Source organism: Liolophura sinensis, chromosome 2 (genome assembly GCF_032854445.1).
Source record: "Liolophura sinensis isolate JHLJ2023 chromosome 2, CUHK_Ljap_v2, whole genome shotgun sequence".
In the NCBI taxonomy this organism is placed as follows: Eukaryota; Metazoa; Mollusca; class Polyplacophora; order Chitonida; family Chitonidae; genus Liolophura; species Liolophura sinensis.
The window spans coordinates 1,617,663-1,638,651 of NC_088296.1; the positions used below are offsets into that span (position 1 = coordinate 1,617,663).

Consider the following 20,989-nt stretch of genomic DNA (forward strand, 5'->3'; position numbering starts at 1 on the left):
TGTACCTTTGGGTTTTTAGGATATATGTACATGTACAGGGATAGTGTACCTTTGTCATATGAGGATATATGTACATGTACAGAGATAGTGTACATGGAATGGAAAGGTATTCCTATCTATTAAATATTTAAAATTAACATAACAGCAGATAGCATGGGAACTGTGCTGGTGTGAAGGTATTTCCAACAGAGTGTAGTATATATAGGTATGGAGGCCATTCAAGCCAATATTTGAAACCACACACATCTGGGCACTCTCCTCACCTGTGGTAGTGACAAACAGGCTACGAGGTGTCTGGGCACTCTCCTCACCAGTGGCAGTGACAAGCAAGCTACGAGGTGTCTGGGCACTCTCTTCACCTGTGGTAGTGACAAGCAGGCTACAAGGTGTCTGGGCACTCTCCTCACCTGTGGTAGTGACAAGCAGGCTACAAGGTGTCTGAGCACTCTCCTCACCTGTGGTATTGACAAGCAGGCTGCGAGGTGTCTGGGCACTCTCCTCACCTGTGGTAGTGATAAGCAGGCTGTTAGGTGTCTGGGCACTCTCCTCACCTGTGGTAGTGACAAGCAGGCTGCGAGGTGTCTGGGCACTCTCCTCACCTGTGGTAGTGACAAGCAGGCTACGGGGTGAAAGATAACGTGGGAAGCGTATACTGAAATGAACAACCTACTTGTAGGACTGTAATACCGTTGAACTCGATTGTGTATGTTCTCTGTTGTCTGTGAAATTCAAGGTTTCTTTTCAAAAAATTTTATACTAGGTATTGGTGTTGGATCTTGCACTGTTTTATAAATGGGAGAAGTGGGGTTTTGTTTATTTTCTATTTGTAGTTTAATTTATAGTTTATTGGATGAGGGGAAACACTTACAGCAATTTGAAGTTATTAAAACAAAACTAAAATGTCCATGGACAGGGAATTTGGAGATTACACCACTCTTTAATTCAGGCCTTGTAGTTTAATTTATAGTTTATTGGATGAGGGAAAACACTTGTAACAGTTGATTCAGATGGGGCCTTGGTGAAAACAAGATGTCATTGACACCCGTGTGACTGTGCTCAGTCTAACTTTGGAAGACATTTTGTAATCACCCAACTAAATATGTTGCTCACATCAGTTATTCCCAAAATATTCCAGTAAATATGTAAAGGAAATCTTGCTGAATTCTTAAAATAAGAAAAATGAAAGATCAGTATTTTAGTGATAGGTAAAATCTGTTCTTATCTTAAGAAGTATTTACATTGTATATCTCCGATACAGCTTATTTATTATCACTTGTTTGCCTTGACAAAGAAAAAAGGATGAAAGAACACTTTAAGTACAAGAATTAATTTTAAGCCAGAATCCCATTTCTTGAGACAAGGCTATGTTAATCTGTCAGGTTGGGTTCTGACAAAATGTGTCCTATCTGGCAAAATGCGTCCTATCTGGCAAAATGTGTCCTATCACAAACAACGACAACATTGGCATCCTCAAGCTAATGAGTCCTGCTGATGACAGTATTTACACACAGTCCAGACTTGTCTCCAATAAAAAAACTACATGTGGTACATATATGTGCATGTACTTGTACTGTCAAAAAAAAGTTTTCATACCTGCAGTAGCTATCAAACCAAGGGGATACACTGACCAATCATAGTTGGTTTTCTTCTTGAACACAGGATGATTCAGAGAAGTAAGAGTGGGTCCCACTCTGGCTCCGCCTCCCCAAACATGATTGACGTCAGCTTCATACAGGCCAAGAACCAGGATAAGAATGGTAAGTCTGGCTCACTTTTTATATTCAGGTATGTGTGAAGTAGGAACTGTACTGATTGGTTGAAATGAAACCAAGCTGATGTTTAACTCCCCACAGTGCACGCTCTGCCCTCCGCATATGATCATGCTGTACATGGTTTAAAGACAGCTGGGAATGTAACTTACACGCACCTTCATGCTGTACATGGTTTAAAGACAGCTGGGAATGTAACTTACACGCACCTTCATGCTGTACATGGTTTAAAGACAGCTGGGAATGTAACTTACACGCACCTTCATGCTGTACATGGTTTAAAGACAGCTGGGAATGTAACTTACACGCACCTTCATGCTGTACATGGTTTAAAGACAGCTGGGAATGTAACTTACACGCACCTTCATGCTGTACATGGTTTAAAGAGAGCTGGGAATGTAACTTACACGCACCTTCATGCTGTACATGGTTTAAAGAGAGCTGGGAATGTAACTTACACGCACCTTCATGCTGTACATGGTTTAAAGAGAGCTGGGAATGTAACTTACACGCACCTTCATGCTGTACATGGTTTAAAGAGAGCTGGGAATGTAACTTACACGCACCTTCCTGAGTTTCCTTCTATCATGTGACAACGAAAATCTTTTGGTAGGTTTGCCAACATTCTCAGCTTTGCAGAAAATAGAATTTTCTTAGTCTGGTTGGAGAAATGATCTGATAATGTACTTAAAACAACAACGCCAGGTGAACATGCAAATGGGTTGAAGAAATAGGGGATACCAACATTATTTAATGATGGGAGTGTCACAGAAATTCTTCAGTATGCAGCCTTGAATTTGAAATGTCTGGTGAAATGATGTCTATTTTGTCTGGAGTTCCTGGGGACGGGGAGGTTAGCATGCCAGCAAAGTGCAATCACTCAGGAGCCTCCTACCAATGCGGTCGCTGTGAGTTCAAGTCCATCTCATGCTGGCTTCCTCTCCGGTCGTGCGTAGGAAGGTCTGCCAGCAATATACGGGTTGTCATGGGTTTCTCCTGGTTTCCTCTCACCATAATGCTGGCTGCCTTTGTACAAGTAAAATATTCTTGAGTACAGCGTAAAACACCAATCAGATAAATACATAAATCTATTTTGTCTCATTAAGTTTGTAAATTTATTCTAATGCTTGTTTGAAAACCAGCTTGATCCATACAAACCCTGCGCACAATCAGCATGAAATATAAATGCCTCTAAAAACGCACTTTTGGGGCAAAGTTTTGGGTAAAATGGTTACAGTATCTGTGTCTCTCTTTCAGTTGACGTGAAAATCAACAGCATTCATGTGTGCGTCTGTACAGAATTCCTCATGTCCATTGCCGATTTCTTTGTGAAAGGCATGCCCCCGGCCCCCAAAGAGCCACCCCAGCTGCCCAGTGCTAAGAAAGGGGTCAAGAAAGGTCAGTAATTCTGCCTGGCTTTGTTTGTCACTAATGTTTTACTGGTGTACATGTACATAACCATTTTATGCATTACAATTTTCTGAGCTGGGAGCCTACTGTATACTTGTATATTTACTGTACATGTAACATGCCCCACTTGACACATTTCTACTGAGTTAAGTAGTATTCAAAATATTGTCCACGTGAATGTCCTCAGAGCTACATTTCATTTTGTTTATTTATTACACTAAGCTTTTCAGTGGAGATGTATGTGTACTATGTGTATATGGAGAAAGGAGAGAATTTAAATTCATGAATTCCCTTTTTTCCCTCTTGAAAATGACCTGCTGTGTTTCAGGTTAAAAATTTTATTGCCAGGTACAAATACACTGTTCAGAAGCACATAAAGGCCTTCAAACTGATAGTTTTAATGCCAACATATTATTGTGAGAAGGCATTAATCATGCTTCACAAAAAGCTGTTGAATGGCCCTGGAACATGGATGAATTATTCAGAATCAACCAAAATGTGTCATTTGAAAATCGCTAAACTTCAGCTGAAATACAGTAATTAAAGTTGAAATTTAAATGAATAGGTAAAATATTTCTTATCTGGCACATGTATCACTTCATTGCCATTCATTGTCGTCTTACTGTTTCTTATACAGCTCCAGTCAAAGAGAAGCCTAAGCTTGCTCCGCCTCCAGAGTCGGAGATGTCAATCACTGTCAGTTTGGGCCGCCCTGACATCATTCTCATTGAAGACCCATCCAGTTATGACAGCAATGCCATTATTCTTGAGGTAAAAATATACATGTATGATATACAGTTTTTTAGAGGAAATGTTCAGGGCATTTACAGTATCTTTGTTTGTTTTACTGAGAACATGGATGGGCATTAATTTAACACCTGCCCAAACTTTATTTCACATACAGGTATCTAATAGTACTAAATTAAATTTATTTTTAAAATTTTAAAATTTATTTGTGTATCTATACTTGCTTGGGTTTTAATAGTCGGTGTACATAATACATGTACTTACTGTGTTTATATAATCAAATTTGATCAGAAACAGAATTATCATTGTTACAGCACTAATTATTATCATTACAGCACTAATTATTATCATTGTTACAGCACTAACTATTATCATCACCTGTAATGTTTTATTGTTGGAGGGCTTCAGTGAAGAGCAAATTGTATTTACGTGGTTTGACCAGGCTACGAGGTGTCTGGGCACTCTCCTCACCTGTGGTAGTGGTAGTGACAAGCAGGCTCCGAGGTGGCTGGGCACTCTCGTCACCTGTGGTAGTGACAAGCAGGCTACGAAGTGTTTGGGCACTCTCCTCACCTGTGGTAGTGACAAGCAGGCTACGAGGTGTCTGGGCACTCTCCTCACCTGTGGTAGTGACAAGCAGGCTACGAGGTGAAAGATAACGTGGCAAGCAGGCTACGAGGTGTATGGGCACTCTCCTCACCCTTGTTAAATAAAGTTGTCATTATTGTTGTTATTGCTATTATTATTTCCTGGTATGGTTGCAGACGGAGATGATGTTCAAGATGAGGGTAACACCCGATGCGACAACCATGGGGGGAAGCATTAAGGACTTACAGCTTTACTCCTGTGTTTTCAACAAGAGGGACTCCACCAAAACACAGGTGACTAACACATCTAGCGTAAATCACCTATGGACATGACGGGAACAGGCTATAGTTTAGTGGTCAAAGATTCAGTCCAGGCCTTGTAGAGGGAATTTGTAGATTTCTACGCTCTTACGGCTTGTATGGCTGGAGTGGCAGTTCAGAGTTATTGGAGGACAACTTGTCTTCCACTTATATGGTGTGCATATCACTACCTGATACCTCATGTGAAAAAGTTTATCATTAACTCAGCAACGGTTAGGGGTTTATGCCAGGTACTCTGGTTTACACCATCCATGGCCCTGACAGGCATCGTATCAGTGAAAAACTCTTGTCTATGGCCTTAAACAACAAAAATAAATAGTCTCACTAAAGTCAGATCCAGCAGCCAGTTCTCAGACTTTAAGAAACAACAACAACACCTATTACAGTAGTTCAGTCTTGGTCCAGTGGAGTTTTTTTTATCCATGTTCTGGGGCGTGAATTCAGGTTATGTTTTCATTTGAATGTACACTTATATGAAATTTCTGATCAACAGTTCAATACCTCTGTGGGCTAGCTTGTAACTGTATCTTTATTTCTGATGAATTTTGTATTCAAAGTGTGAAAAATTGTTTCTGTTCATCAATTTTAAAGTTAGTTTCCATAACTTCCAGAATATTTTCATTTTTGAATATACCAAAATGATCGAAGATGAGAGCGAATCTTCTGTTTGTTATTCTATCATTTTTCAATCAGTTTTGTTTTTATACCTATGTATATGTACTATGTTTTTGGGAAACTCTTATATATTTCAAGTTCGTAGTTTTGCCATGAATGTCAGAAGTCACTACATTTTGCTTTCTGGTTAGGAAACAAATCTCTCATTCTTCGTTGCGGAATTTGCTGGATTTCATGTTGGTTCTTACACACAGTTACTGACTGAGTTATTCTCCCTTGAGCAGATTTTACCGCCGTGTGAAATCAACCTACACAGTAACGCCCCCTATGGCCAAGGTCAACACATGGACATCCAGATGACAGACATGATTCTCAGCATATCTCCAGCCACCATCAGGACACTGACCGCTATCAGTAGTGGACTTGCTCCCGCTCAGGTAACGGTAATTTTCCATCGCCTGAGTATGTCCATGGTTTTTAATCTGTTGCTTGGATGTACAGCCTCACAGGAATGGCTCTCATGAAACACTGTCTTCATACCAATCATCACAGGAATGGCTCTCATGAAACACTGTCTTCATACCAATCATGACAGGAATGGCTCACATGAAATACTGTCTTCATACAAATCATGACAGGAATCGCTCACATGAAACAATGTCTTCATACAAATCATGACAGGAATGGCTCTCATGAAACACTGTCTTCATACAAATCATGACAGGAATGGCTCTCATGAAACACTGTCTTCATACCAATCATGACAGGACTGGCTCTCATGAAACACTGTCTTTATACCAATCATGGCAGAAATGGCTCTCATGAAACACTGTCTTCATACCAATCATGACAGGAATGGCTCTCATGAAACACTGTCTTCATACCAATCATGACAGGAATAGCTCTCATGAAACACTGTCTTCATACCAATCATGACAGGACTGGCTCTCATGAAACACTGTCTTCATACCAATCATGACAGGACTGGCTCTCATGAAACACTGTCTTCATACAAATCATGGCAGGAATGGCTCTCATGAAACACTCTCTTCATACCAATCATGACAGGAATGGCTCTCATAAAACACTGTCTTCATACCAATCATGACAGGAATGGCTCACATGAAACACTGTCTTCATACCAATCATGACAGGAATGGCCCTCATGAAACACTCTCTTCATACCAATCATGACAGGACTGGCTCTCATAAAACACTGTCTTCATACCAATCATGACAGGACTGGCTCTCATGAAACACTGTCTTCATACCAATCATGACAGGAATGGCTCACATGAAACACTGTCTTCATACCAATCATGACAGGAATGGCTCGCATGAAACACTCTCTTCATACCAATCATGACAGGACTGGCTCTCATGAAACACTCTCTTCATACCAATCATGACAGGACTGGCTCTCATAAAACACTGTCTTCATACCAATCATGACAGGAATGGCTCTCATGAAACACTCTCTTCATACCAATCATGACAGGACTGGCTCTCATAAAACACTGTCTTCATACCAATCATGACAGGAATGGCTCACATGAAACACTGTCTTCATACCAATCATGACAGGAATGGCTCACATGAAACACTGTCTTCATACCAATCATGACAGGAATGGCTCTCATGAAACACTGTCTTCATACCAATCATGACAGGACTGGCTCTCATGAAACACTGTCTTCATACCAATCATGACAGGAATGGCTCACATGAAACACTGTCTTCATACCAATCATGACAGGAATGGCTCACATGAAACACTGTCTTCATACCAATCATGACAGGACTGGCTCTCATGAAACACTGTCTTCATACCAATCATGACAGGAATGGCTCACATGAAACACTCCCTTCATACCAATCATGACAGGAATGGCTCTCATGAAACACTGTCTTCATACCAATCATGACAGGAATGGCTCTCATGAAACACTGTCTTCATACCAATCATGACAGGAATGGCTCACATGAAACAATGTCTTCATACCAATCATGACAGGAATGGCTCTCATGAAACACTGTCTTCATACCAATCATGACAGGACTGGCTCTCATGAAACACTGTCTTCATACCAATCATGACAGGAATGGCTCACATGAAACACTCCCTTCATACCAATCATGACAGGAATGGCTCTCATGAAACACTGTCTTCATACCAATCATGACAGGAATAGCTCACATGAAACACTGTGTTCATACCAATCATGACAGGAATGGCTCTCATGAAACACTGTCTTCATACCAGTCATGACAGGACTGGCTCTCATGAAACACTGTCTTCATACCAATCATGACAGGAATGGCTCACATGAAACACTGTCTTCATACCAATCATGACAGGAATGGCTCACATGAAACACTGTCTTCATACCAATCATGACAGGACTGGCTCTCATGAAACACTGTCTTCATACCAATCATGACAGGACTGGCTCTCATGAAACACTGTCTTCATACCAATCATGACAGGACTGGCTCACATGAAACACTGTCTTCATACCAATCATGACAGGAATGGCTCTCATGAAACACTGTCTTCATACCAATCATGACAGGACTGGCTCTCATGAAACACTGTCTTCATACCAATCATGACAGGAATGGCTCTCATGAAACACTGTCTTCATACCAATCATGACAGGACTGGCTCTCATGAAACACTGTCTTCATACCAATCATGACAGAATGGCTCACATGAAACACTCCCTTCATACCAATCATGGCAGGAATAGCTCTCATGAAACAATGTCTTCATACCAATCATGACAGGACTGGCTCTCATGAAACACTGTCTTCATACCAATCATGACAGGACTGGCTCTCATGAAACACTGTCTTCATACCAATCATGACAGGACTGGCTCTCATGAAACACTGTCTTCCTACCAATCATGACAGGACTGGCTCTCATGAAACACTGTCTTCATACCAATCATGACAGGACTGGCTCTCATGAAACACTGTCTTCATACCAATCATGGCAGGAATAGCTCTCATGAAACAATGTCTTCATACCAATCATGATAGAAACAATGAAAATCTTGCCCGAAGAAAGGCCCAATGTGTTTAGTTCAGCAACATGGGTCATTAGCCAATCAGATTTCTGCAAAGATTCAGAAGTAGCATTTTATGTTTGTGTGTTTTTATTTATATTGGTGCACAGAAAAACATGAGTGTATTCACCAGAAATGTTTGAAATTCCATTTTTTTTAAAGATTCAACACTTTTGTAAATTTTTTTTTCCTATTTAATGTTTAACTTTTTTTGATATTGGCTCGGTTTTTCTTCAGGAGACAGAGGAAGGATCCAAATCTTCAGCAGTACCGGATAACCTGTGGGCCGTGAAGACGCTGGCAGAAACCAATTTCTGGTTCCTCAACTTTACAGTCCGTACGTACAACCAACATCAACCGAGTGTGGGACTAGGGTTCAAACCTTCAGCCCTCATTAACTCACCTGTACAGGTGCAAATGTAGCTGATGCCATACCGTGAGCTTCGATGTTGGCATTCAATAACCAGGAAAGCAGTGTAAACGAATTGTTGGGGGTGTATCTTACAATGTACTGCAGATATTGAGCTAGGCGTTTTTCACAGGTAGAGCAGAATAACACTAGAGGGATGTTCCATCGTTGCGTTGATTGCCTGTGTGCATATTAAACACAACATTCATGACTTCAATACTTGAAGTATTAACAGTGATTTTTTGCATTTGTGTGTCTCCCACAGCTTTGCTACCAAATCTAAGTTTCAATTGTGGACATGAGCCCACAACGTGTATGTTTTCAAGTAAACACTTTTCTTAAGTAAACACTTAGAGAATTGCAAATGACACAAACAATACATTTTGAGTGACTGATGCAACACTGCTATTGTCAGAATCCTTCAGTACTATAGGCAGGCTTGGTTTTGTCTTTTTCTAGGTGATTATATTTAAAGCTCTACATTTGAACTTCTCATTTTGTTGAGGGAGTGGGGGGGGGGTGTTGATTGGGGGAGCTTTGTCTGTGGCTTTAAATCAAAGAGACCTGTCAGGTACATTTACGTGGACACAGTACAGGTGTCGTGTAAATCTCTCTGCCGAATTGTAAAATAGAACAGTTAAGAAACAAACCAGCATTTGCGAGACATGTAGAGATGGTCATTTGACCTTCTGAAAGTTACCAACGCTCTGGAGGTATTACAGGTAGGTGGGTCAATACTTTTGTATGTATTTCCTTACTTGATTGGTGTTTTATGCCATATTCAAGAATATTTCACTTATACGACAGCAGCCAGCATTATGGGAAGAAACTGAGCAGAGCCCAGGGGGAAACCCGGGACCATCCGCAACTTACTGGCACACGTTCCCACGCATGGCCGGAGAGGAAGCCAGCATGAGCTGGACTTGAACTCACAGCCACCACATACATGAGAGGCTACGAGGCTCAGTAGGACAGAACAGATACATGTATATCTAAGTTATAAAACCATTTTTCCCAGTTGATAACTGTTTTCTTTCATTTTTCTAGCGGAAGCAGAGGATGCTGCTGCTGTTGAACTAGAGGCATCTGGTGAGCAACCTGTGGAAGAAGAGGAGGTAACTCACGGGGAACAGGTAGAGATTTCTTATGCACGATATATTTGATTTTGGGTAGAGTTGTGGAGTCTGTTCATCAAGCACATACCTGTTCACTATCGCAAGTGGCTTACAAATTATAAAAGTTCTGAATGTACCCTTTTATCGCTGAAATAATCCCACACATTTTGAACCACATTCTTATAAAGAAATGAAAACTATCCGATCATGTTTTACTGGAAATGAAAACTTATTGGCCATAATAATAACTTTAAGTTGTTTTCAGTTTTTTTTTTAATATGAAACTGCGAGGATTTGAAAAGAGAAAAAGCAGGATGCCTTTTAGGTCACCATATCCGTACCCTATAAATAAAATTGTAGTCCTTTAACCAGTGAGAGGGTAGATTTCCATCTGTCTTTTTCATCGCTAGTTAAGGTTGTGCATAAACAAGTTGTCATTACAAAACGCCCTCTGGTAGCAGACATGTTGCAGTAGACACGGAATACTAGTGAATATACATGTACAGTACAGTATTACAGTGAATATACATGTGCAGTACAGTATGGAATGTACAGTACAGTATTACAGTGAATTTACATGTACAGAATTACAGTAAATATACATGTATAGTACAGTATTACAGTCAGTGTACAGTACAGTATTACAGCGAATGTACAGTACAGTACTACAGTGAGTATACATGTACAGGATTACAATGATATACAGGCACAGTACAGTATTACAGTAAATGTACATGTAGAGTATTGCAGTAAATATACATATGCAGTTCAGTATCACAGTGAATGTACATGTACAGTATTACAATGAATATTCAGTAGTACAGTGAATGTATATGTACAGTATAACAGTGAACTATACAGTACAGTATTACGGTGAATGTGACTAAAATACATGTGATATCAGTATTACAGTGAATACACATGTACATGTACAGCACAGTGTTACAGTGAATATACATGTGCAGTACATTATTACAGTGAATATACATGTACAGTACATTATTACAGTGAATATACATGTGCAGTACATTATTACAGTGAATATACATGTAGGTTGTATTAAAGTGAATATACATTATTACAGTGAATGTTCAGTACAGTATTACAATGAATACACAATACAGTATTTCAGTGGATACACATGTAAAGTACAGGAATATACAGTATTAATTGATCTAAAAATTTTGTCTGTCACCAGGTTTCACCGTTAACCAGATTTTGAGAATTGTACTGATCTAAGAGGGTCTATTAAGGTTAAAATTTTTGGTCATTTTCTGTTCCTGCAGGCACTGAACATGGAGACCTCAGTGTTTGCGTTCCTGCAGGCGCTGAACATGAAGACCTCAGTGTTTGCATTCCTGCAGGCGCTGAACATGGAGACCTCAGTGTTTGCGTTCCTGCAGGCACTGAACATGGAGACCTCAGTGTTTGCGTTCCTGCAGGCACTGAACATGAAGACCTAAGTGTTTGCGTTCCTGCAGGCACTGAACGTGATGACCTCCGTGTTTGCGTTCCTGCAGTTACTGAACGTGAAGACCTCCGTGTTTGCGTTCCTGCAGGCACTGAACGTGAAGACCTCAGTGTTTGCGTTCCTGCAGGCACTGAATGTGAAGACCTCCGTGTTCGTGTTCCTGCAGGCACTGAACGTGAAGACCTCAGTGTTCGCGTTCCTGCAGGCACTGAACATGAAGACCTAAGTGTCCAACCCCATCTACAACTACATAACCAGTTGGCCTGTGTAGTTTTATTGTGTTTAGTGAACAGTTAGAATTCAGATTTTCTGTTTTTGAAAGTCAACATCTTTTGAGAGTTTTCATTTCTTTTAAATAATGGTGTTTGGCAAAATTATTCTCTCCTCTGGTAATGGGTTGTATCAAGTTTTGAGAGGGCCCATGCCATTATCCTGCTAGTCTGGCCATACTATATCTTGCACATGTGTTAAAGCACTGGCATTTTGTATGTTCACATCTGTTGTTCACTAGGTGGTTTATAAATTGTATGTATGCTACAGGTCACACTCTGGTGGCATTCACATGCATTCTCTTCACAACACAATGGCATTCACATGCAGTCTGGTGACATGGTGATATTCACATACAATTGTAGTCACACTATAGTAGCAATCACGTGCACCCTACAGTAGTAGCACCCTACATGTAGTGACATTCACCTGCTTTCTAGTCACATTCCAAAACATTCACGTGCATTCTAGTCACATTCTATAAACATTCACTTAGGGCCTACATTGTAGTCACACCCTAAAAACATTTACATGCATTCTAGTCACACCCTAAAAACATTCACATGCATTCTAGTCACACCCCAAAAGCATTCACATGCATTCTAGTCACCCTTAAAACATCCACATGCATTCTAGACACACCCTAAAACATTCACATGCATTCTAGTCGCACTTCAAAAGCATTCACATGCATTCTAGTCACCCTGAAAACATTCACATGCATTCTAGTCACACCCTAAAAACATTCACATACATTCTAATCACACCCAAAAGAATTCACATACATTCTAGTCACCCTTAAAACATCCACATGCATTCTAAACACACCCTAAAACATTCACATGCATTCTAGTCACACCCTAAAAACACTCACATGCATTCTAATCACACCCAAAAGCATTCACATACATTCTAGAAACACCCCAAAAGCATTCACGTGCATTCTAATCACCCTTAAGACATTCACATGTATTCTAGTCACAGGTGGTGGCACGTCTCCACACTGTGAACCACTGCTTGCATGACATTTTGATCCTTGCTCTGTCAACAGATATCTACTCGAATTTTTGCTTTCCACCAATGCAACAAGCATGTACTTGTATGTCACCAGTGGAGAAGTTTGTCAGTAACTAATCGAAGGTCATTGGGTTGTTTTTTTTTTTTTTTTTTTTTTTTTTTTTTAGCAAATTTCTGCCCTCCAATGATCGCGTTGAAGTACTAATATTCCACTGCCACTGGTAGTGGAAGACTTGCTGAAAACCACCACCGTGTTTTCATTGAACAGTATACCAACACTGGCTATCAACTTGATCGCTCCTAGTCTTAACATATTACATTATTTTTTTATTGTTTCTTTCATAAGGTTCTTCTCTTTAAAATATTTAGAAGGTTTTTTTTTGTTTGTTTTTGTTTTGTTGTTTTTGTAATACTTGTATAGTTTTGGGGCAGGGTAATTTTAGATTAAAGCTCAGTCTTTCAGTTGCCTGGTTTCTTTCTTTTCCTTTCGTTTTTTTTTTTCTCCATCATTTCTGCTTTCTTAATTTGGTTGTCAGTCTGAGATTTTGTTACAGTCCCCGCTGATGTTGTCGCTATTGTTGTTGTCTTCATTCTGTATCTGTGGTGCAAAATGGCTGAGTCATTGATATTTCAATATGTCTATCATTTCTTCCCTTGCCTTTAGGGGCCAGCGCATAAAGATGTGGTAGGTGGTTGATGCTATGCCCAGTCCATGTTTTTCCCTCGCTTAGAAAAGGTCACGCTGTTTGACAATTGCTTGAAGTACCCCTGTCTAATCTCGAAACTTTCAGACCAGAACACAAGTGTTATTGCATTCATCTGGATGTAAATGCATGGCAACATCACAGAGATTTGCTGAATCATTTTAGCGTAGCAGTGTTTTGCTGAATTATTTTAGCTTAGCATTGTTTTGCTGAATCATTTTAGCTTAGCATTGTTTTGCTGAATCAGTTTAGGTTAGCATTGTTTTGCTCAATCATTTTGTCTTAGTGTTTTTCTCAATCATTTTACCGTAGCATTGTTTTGCTGATTCATTCTAACATTGAACTTGTGTTCAAATTGAAGTTGAGATTTGCATGCTTTTCACCAGCCTGATTTATTTCTCTTAAAACAACGCTGTCACAGCATCTGCAGTATTGTTAGAGGCACATGTAGTACACAGACGTGCTGCTCTGTTCCTTTCCTCTGCAGGATAGTGCATGTATTTCACCTGAAATTTTGTTACTTTGAGGTGACACATTTTGCTTATTGATTTGCCCACCAGTTTTCTGTGAAGTTTGATTAATACCTTATTTAAGCGAGATATCTAAGCATTGGTGTCATAAGTGTCATATAATTAGCCTAAATGTGCTTCTGAAAGTGCTTTTGTATTTGGCAAACCTAAGGTGAAATACCTGAGTCATGTGACACAGGTGAAGTGTTCTTCCTGATCTGTCTTTAATGCACCGTATACCTGTATGGTAGCTGTTTTGCCATGGCCATATAAGAAACTTGAAACATGTTTGTCAAACCTAGTTTTATTTCAACCTGTTATGTTGCCCATCCTTGGTGCACATCCTGTTTACATTTGATCGTCAGGGAATTTGGAAACAAAACTCTAGCCTTAGTTAGCTATATGTAGCATAGTCTGTGACAATATTATCTGACCTTTCATCTCTGCTGTTATCACGCATTCCATTGGCTGTCACCAGTTCTATTTGCATGACGCATTGGTAGAACTTGAAAATGTGTCAAAGTGAATCAATATCCAAAACCTTAGCTGTCACTGCATGTTTGTTGTTAATTTTCAATTCTCTACAACAAGAAGGTGCATTCAGTTCAGCTATTGTATAATATTCCTTCCCTATCACATGCATTAGCCATTAAGGTTATTCCTTCCCTCTCACATACATTAGCCATAAAGGTTATTCCTTCCCTCTCACATACATTAGCCATGCAGGTTATTCCTTCCCTCTCACATACATTAGCCATAAAGGTTATTCCTTCCCTCTCACATACATTAGCCATAAAGGTTATTCCTTCCCTCTCACATACATTAGCCATGTAGGTTATTCCTTCCCTCTCACATACATTAGCCGTGTAGGTTATTCCTTCCCTCTCACATGAATTAGCTGTGTAGGTTATTCCTTCCCTGTCACATGCATTAGCCGTGTGGGCGATTCCTTCCCTGTCACATGCATTAGCTGTGTAGGTTATTCCTTCCCTGTCACATGCATTGGCCGTGCAGGTTATTCCTTCCCTCTCACATACATTAGCCGTGTAGGTTATTCCTTCCCTCTCACATGAATTAGCTGTGTAGGTTATTCCTTCCCTCTCACATGCATTAGCCGTGTAGGTTATTCCTTCCCTCTCACATGCATTAGCCGTGTAGGTTATTCCTTCCCTCTCACATGCATTAGCTGTGTAGGTTATTCCTTCCCTGTCACATGCATTAGCCGTGTAGGTTATTCCTTCCCTCTCACATACATTAGCCATAAAGGTTATTCCTTCCCTCTCACATACATTAGCCATGTAGGTTATTCCTTCCCTCTCACATACATTAGCCGTGTAGGTTATTCCTCCCCTCTCACATACATTAGCCGTGTAGGTTATTCCTTCCCTCTCACATGCATTAGCCGTGTAGGTTATTCCTTCCCTGTCACATGCATTAGCCGTGCAGGTTATTCCTTCCCTCTCATATGCATTAGTCGTGTAGGTTATTCCTTCCCTCTCACATACATTAGCGGTGTGGGTTATTCCTTCCCCCTCATGCATTAGCTGTGTAGGTTATTCCTTCCCTCTCACATGCATTAGCCGTGTAGGTTATTCCTTCCCTCTCACATGCATTAGTCGTATAGGTTATTCCTTCCCTGTCACATACATTAGCTGTGTAGGTTATTCCTTCCCTCTCACATGCATTAGCCGTGTAGGTTATTCCTTCCCTCTCACATACATTAGCCATAAAGGTTATTCCTTCCCTGTCACATGCATTAGCCGTGTAGGTTATTCCTTCCCTCTCACATGCATTAGCCGTGTAGGTTATTCCTTCCCTGTCACATGCATTAGCCGTGTAGGCGATTCCTTCCCTCTCAAATGCATTGGCCGTGTGGGCTATTCCTTCCCTCTCACATGCATTAGCCGTGTAGGTTATTCCTCCCCTCTCACATGTATTAGCCGTGTAGGTTATTCCTTCCCTCTCACATGCATTAGCTGTGTAGGTTATTCCTTCCCTGTCACATGTATTAGCCGTGTGGGTTATTCCTTCCCTCTCACATACATTAGCCGTGTAGGTTATTCCTTCCCTCTCACATACATTAGCCGTGTAGGTTATTCCTTCCCTCTCACATGCATTAGCCGTGTAGGTTATTCCTTCCCTCTCACATGCATTAGCCGTGTAGGTTATTCCTTCCCTCTCACATGCATTAGCCGTGTAGGTTATTCCTTCCCTCTCACATGCATTAGCCGTGTAGGTTATTCCTTCCCTCTCACATGCATTAGCCGTGTAGGTTATTCCTTCCCTCTCACATGCATTAGCCGTGTAGGTTATTCCTTCCCTGTCACATGCATTAGCCGTGTAGGTTATTCCTTCCCCCTCATGCATTAGCTGTGTGGGCTATTCCTTCCCTCTCACATACATTAGCCGTGTGGGTTATTCCTTCCTTCTCACATACATTAGCCGTGTAGGTTATTCCTTCCCTCTCACATGCATTAGCCGTGTGGGTTATCCCTTCCCTCTCACATGCATTAGCCGTGTAGGTTATTCCTTCCTGGGCATCATGTTTCCTCTATGATCTGTATGAATCTCACTGTGCACTCACCAATCCTTGTTCGACTGTTACATACATTAGCCATGTAGGTTATTCCTTCCCCCTCATGCATTAGCCGTGTAGGTTATTCCTCCCCTCTCACATGCATTAGCCGTGTAGGTTATTCCTTCCCTCTCACATGCATTAGCCGTGTGGGCTATTCCTTCCCTCTCACATACATTAGCCGTGTAGGTTATTCCTTCCCCCTCATGCATTAGCGTGTAGGTTATTCCTTCCCTCTCACATACATTAGCCGTGTAGGTTATTCCTTCCCTCTCACATGCATTAGCCGTGTAGGTTATTCCTTCCCTCTCACATACATTAGCCGTGTAGGTTATTCCTTCCCTCTCACATACATTAGCCGTGTAGGTTATTCCTTCCCTCTCACATACATTAGCCATGTAGGTTATTCCTTCCCTCTCACATGCATTAGCCGTGTAGGTTATTCCTTCCCTCTCACATGCATTAGCCGTGTAGGTTATTCCTTCCCCCTCATGCATTAGCCGTGTAGGTTATTCCTTCCCTCTCACATACATTAGCCGTGTAGGTTATTCCTTCCCTCTCACATACATTAGCCGTGTAGGTTATTCCTTCCCTCTCACATGCATTAGCCGTGTAGGTTATTCCTTCCCTGTCACATGCATTAGCCGTGTAGGTTATTCCTTCCCTCTCACATACATTAGCCGTGTAGGTTATTCCTTCCCTCTCACATGCATTAGCCGTGTGGGTTATTCCTTCCCCCTCACGCATTAGCCATGTAAGCTAATCCTTCCTGGGCATCATGTTTCCTCTATGATCTGTATGAATCTCACTGTGCACTCACCAATCCTTGTTTGACACTGCTTTCGTTATAGCTACCATTTTCCCTCTTTACCTAATGTTTTCAATACTATTTTCTTTACTATACATTTGTGCTTTTGTTCATCCTTGTTCAACATATATGGTGGCTCTTTATTCCCTTGTTCACATTGTGCTTCCACTGTTATAGTCATTGCTTGAGTGTACATCAGATTCCTGGTGTTCCATCTTCATTCTGTGGTTCCTTATTCCCTTGTTCATATTGTGCTTCCACTGTTACAGATATTATAGATATATATAACCTGAGTGTACACCAGATTCCTGGTGTTTCACATACTTTCTGTACACATATAGTTGGCCCCTTATCCCAGTGACGGAGCACTGCCGTGTCAAAGTGTATACCTCCATTTGATGCTTGTTACTTCATACATGTTTGTTCACATATTTATAACAATACGTCTATATATCTGACCAGTCGCTGCCTGTGACGGTAACTATGCATGTCTGTGTAACAGTAAATGTGTTTATGTTCTACTACAGTCATCAATTCTTACTTTGAAAGATGTGTTCCATATGCATAGTGGATTCAATGAGACCATCAAATGTACTGTTACAAAAAATCAATTTTAATCAAATGAAATTTAATCTTTTAGTACAAAGTTAATATTATTTTTCTGCATGATCCAGAAGTTGATTTCCTTTTTAAGAGCTCATTCAGATTTAAATTTTACATTGCTAAATGTAATCGTAGTTATACTCTCATTTCACATTACCAAAAAGTCATTAGAAAAAATGGGTACAAATTTACCCAGCAGCTGTAGCTATACTCTGTAATCTGTATTAACATGGGTATACATGGTTGTGGACATCAAAGGTAACAGGATTCTGTGTTGTTGTTGTAAGCTCAAATCTTTGTGTTGTTGTTGTTTCAGCTGCTCCTAGCAGCCCCAGTTATTGTTGTCAAGCTGGAGGGAGGCATTGGGAAGAGGACTGTTCCTCTGCTGATAGTTGAAACTGGTTTCCAGGGAGAGGTCAGAGACTGGAGTTCAGAGGTAAGAGGGTAAAGGTTGAAGGTTACATATTGGAAGAAAAAAATTCACAGGTGAAAAATACAGTTGGCAATTAAAACAAAAACAAAACAAAAAAAAACCACTAACACTGTTAAATATGCAAATGTTCAAATTGTGTTTAAAAAACTTTGAAATTTATACAAAAACTGTTTTTGTCCCCAGCTGCATGTGGAGAGCACAGTGAACCTGGAGGTGGCTTACTACAATGAGGCGCTGGCCGTCTGGGAACCCGTGTTAGAACCTGTCCATGAGAATAATAAGAGGCACAAGTGGGAGATTGCCATGCAGGTGAGCGGATGTAACTTACCTGGTGATCCTTTCATAGTCGTTGAAAAATTCCAAGCCCTGGAAAGCAGTGAATATCATTGAAAACTTTGAAAGTCGTTGAAAAACTTTGAAAGTCGTTGAAAAACTTTGAAAGTCGTTGAAAAACTTTGAAAGTCGTTAAAAAATTCTGTGTCCTTGAAAACATTGAAAATCCCAGACAAATTGGGCAGGCGTAGGTCCAAGTCGTGAATTTTGTCTCTTACCTGGCACAGACTTTGGGTATTTTTCACACTCCGTCCCCCACTAATTCTTTAGTATGTTGTGAACACTGCACATTAAATTGAATATATAAACAATAAATTTAAATAAACACAATTTTGACGTAAATTTCAGTTCCTCAGTGGTGTCAGTGCTTTGTTTCCATGGTTACAGGTGGCCCAGAACAACGATGTTCTGCTGATTGATGAGGATGACGTAGACCTTCCAATCCAACCTCCCAAGATGTCCATCACTGTGAAATCTGAAGATATCCTTAACACGACGATCACTAAAACATGTCTGGACGTCCTGTCCAATCTTGGCAAGGTAAAACCACTTACTGGAAATCTGCAAGCTTTTCAACTTCTAAACGATTGGTTTGTGTCACTAAAGATGCAAGCTTCATAAAACTATGCAAATTATTTCTCTGCACCCCATTAATAGAAATAATTATTAATAATTATTAATAAATTATTAATAATAAATAATTAATAGAAATAATTAATAGTTATCTCATAATGTTTCAAAACATTGGTTGCAGAGGACAGTCAAAAGTTTGAATAATTAGTGTGAGGGGGTGGGGGTGGAGGGGGTGGACGGAGCAGGCTCTGGTGTAGTTATTGGAAACACTTGCCTTCCAGTAGCTAGGACACGGGAGGTGTGGGTTCAAACCTGGCAGTTGATTCGTGGATTCCCAAGCTAGTCTGCTTGTGGGCCCTAGCCATGCTTGGTGACAATGTACTTTTACGTCATGAGTGAGAAAGACCATCAATAACTTGCCAGAGGTTGGTGGTTTATGCCGGTTAGATTGGTTTTCTCCACCCATAAAACTGACTGCCATTGTACGAGCGAAACATTCTCGAGTAGGGCATTAAGCAAGAATCAAACAAAGAAATAAATAAAGACACTCGGCTAGGTTACATGTGCACTGTACAAAACCAGAAAAGAGTTTTTCTTTTAGTTCTTCCAGACTTGTCAAAGAACAATGGAATGGTAGTGGAATGTTGCTCTTCACGGGCCTGTCTTACAAAGCAGTCAAAATGTACATGTGCTCTGTACTTTCATAATGTCTGGTGTTTTCTTTCCACAGGCATTCAATGACGCCTACAACTTGGTGGAACCAACTGTCAAACCTGGCGAGGTTATGTCCCCTTATCTGATTCAGAATGACACGGGGCTGGACTTGACAATCAAACTAGATAACGAGTTTGAGGTAAGGATGTGTTTCAGGAACCTGACGTTTGTGTCTGCTTGTCTTTATTGTTGTTGTTCTTAGTCAGTCAAAAGGGTGATGACTGTGCCATCGTGATGCATACTGTCGTGAAACTCTTGCAAATTAAATTACTCTTAGGCCATGTGATTGACATGTAGATTTTATGTGTCAGTGACATCATTTTGATGAAAATTCCCTGAGAGGCAGAATTTCACCTGACCTGAACGATATCCCTGACTGCTAGTTCTTATCATTCACATGACCTGAACAATATCCCTGCCTGCTAGGTCTGATCATTCACATGACCTGAACGGTATCCCTGACTGCTAGGTCTGATCATTCACATGACCTGAACGGTATCCCTGCCTGTTAGTTCTAATCATTCACATGACCTGAACGGTATCCCTGCCTGCTAGCTCTAATCATTTACATGACCTGAACTGTATCCCTGCCTGCTAGTTCTCATCATTCACATGACCTGAACAGTATCCCTGACTGCTAGTTCTTATCATTCACATGACCTGAACAGTATCCCTGCCTGCTAGTTCTGATCATTTACATGACCTGAACTGTATCCCTGACTGCTAGTTCTCATCATTCACATGACCTAAACAATATCCCTGCCTGCTAGCTCTAATCATTTACATGACCTGAACTGTATCCCTGCCTGCTAGTTCTGATCATTCACATGACCTGAAGGATATCCCTGCCTGCTAGTTCTGATCATTCACATGACCTGAACTGTATCCCTGCCTGCTAGCTCTAATCATTTACATGACCTGAACTGTATCCCTGA

General features: G+C 40.6%; 1 protein-coding gene across 6 annotated transcripts in view; it reads left to right on the plus strand.

The window, feature by feature from the left end:
• The window catches only part of LOC135462817 (intermembrane lipid transfer protein VPS13C-like), a 100,872-nt gene that overhangs the window by 12,956 nt on the left and 66,927 nt on the right, over positions 1-20,989 (plus strand). For 5 of the 6 annotated variants that reach the window (XM_064740091.1, XM_064740096.1, XM_064740093.1 and 2 more), the window contains 12 exons: positions 1,660-1,757; positions 3,027-3,167; positions 3,817-3,950; positions 4,691-4,807; positions 5,734-5,886; positions 8,758-8,857; positions 9,977-10,062; positions 13,467-13,487; positions 18,318-18,437; positions 18,618-18,743; positions 19,155-19,307; positions 20,071-20,193. In XM_064740091.1, the coding sequence (XP_064596161.1) occupies positions 1,660-1,757; positions 3,027-3,167; positions 3,817-3,950; positions 4,691-4,807; positions 5,734-5,886; positions 8,758-8,857; positions 9,977-10,062; positions 13,467-13,487; positions 18,318-18,437; positions 18,618-18,743; positions 19,155-19,307; positions 20,071-20,193 (1,372 nt within the window). The remainder of the gene's footprint in view (positions 1-1,659; positions 1,758-3,026; positions 3,168-3,816; positions 3,951-4,690; positions 4,808-5,733; positions 5,887-8,757; positions 8,858-9,976; positions 10,063-13,466; positions 13,488-18,317; positions 18,438-18,617; positions 18,744-19,154; positions 19,308-20,070; positions 20,194-20,989) is intronic. The other variant, XM_064740092.1, reaches the window with a different exon arrangement.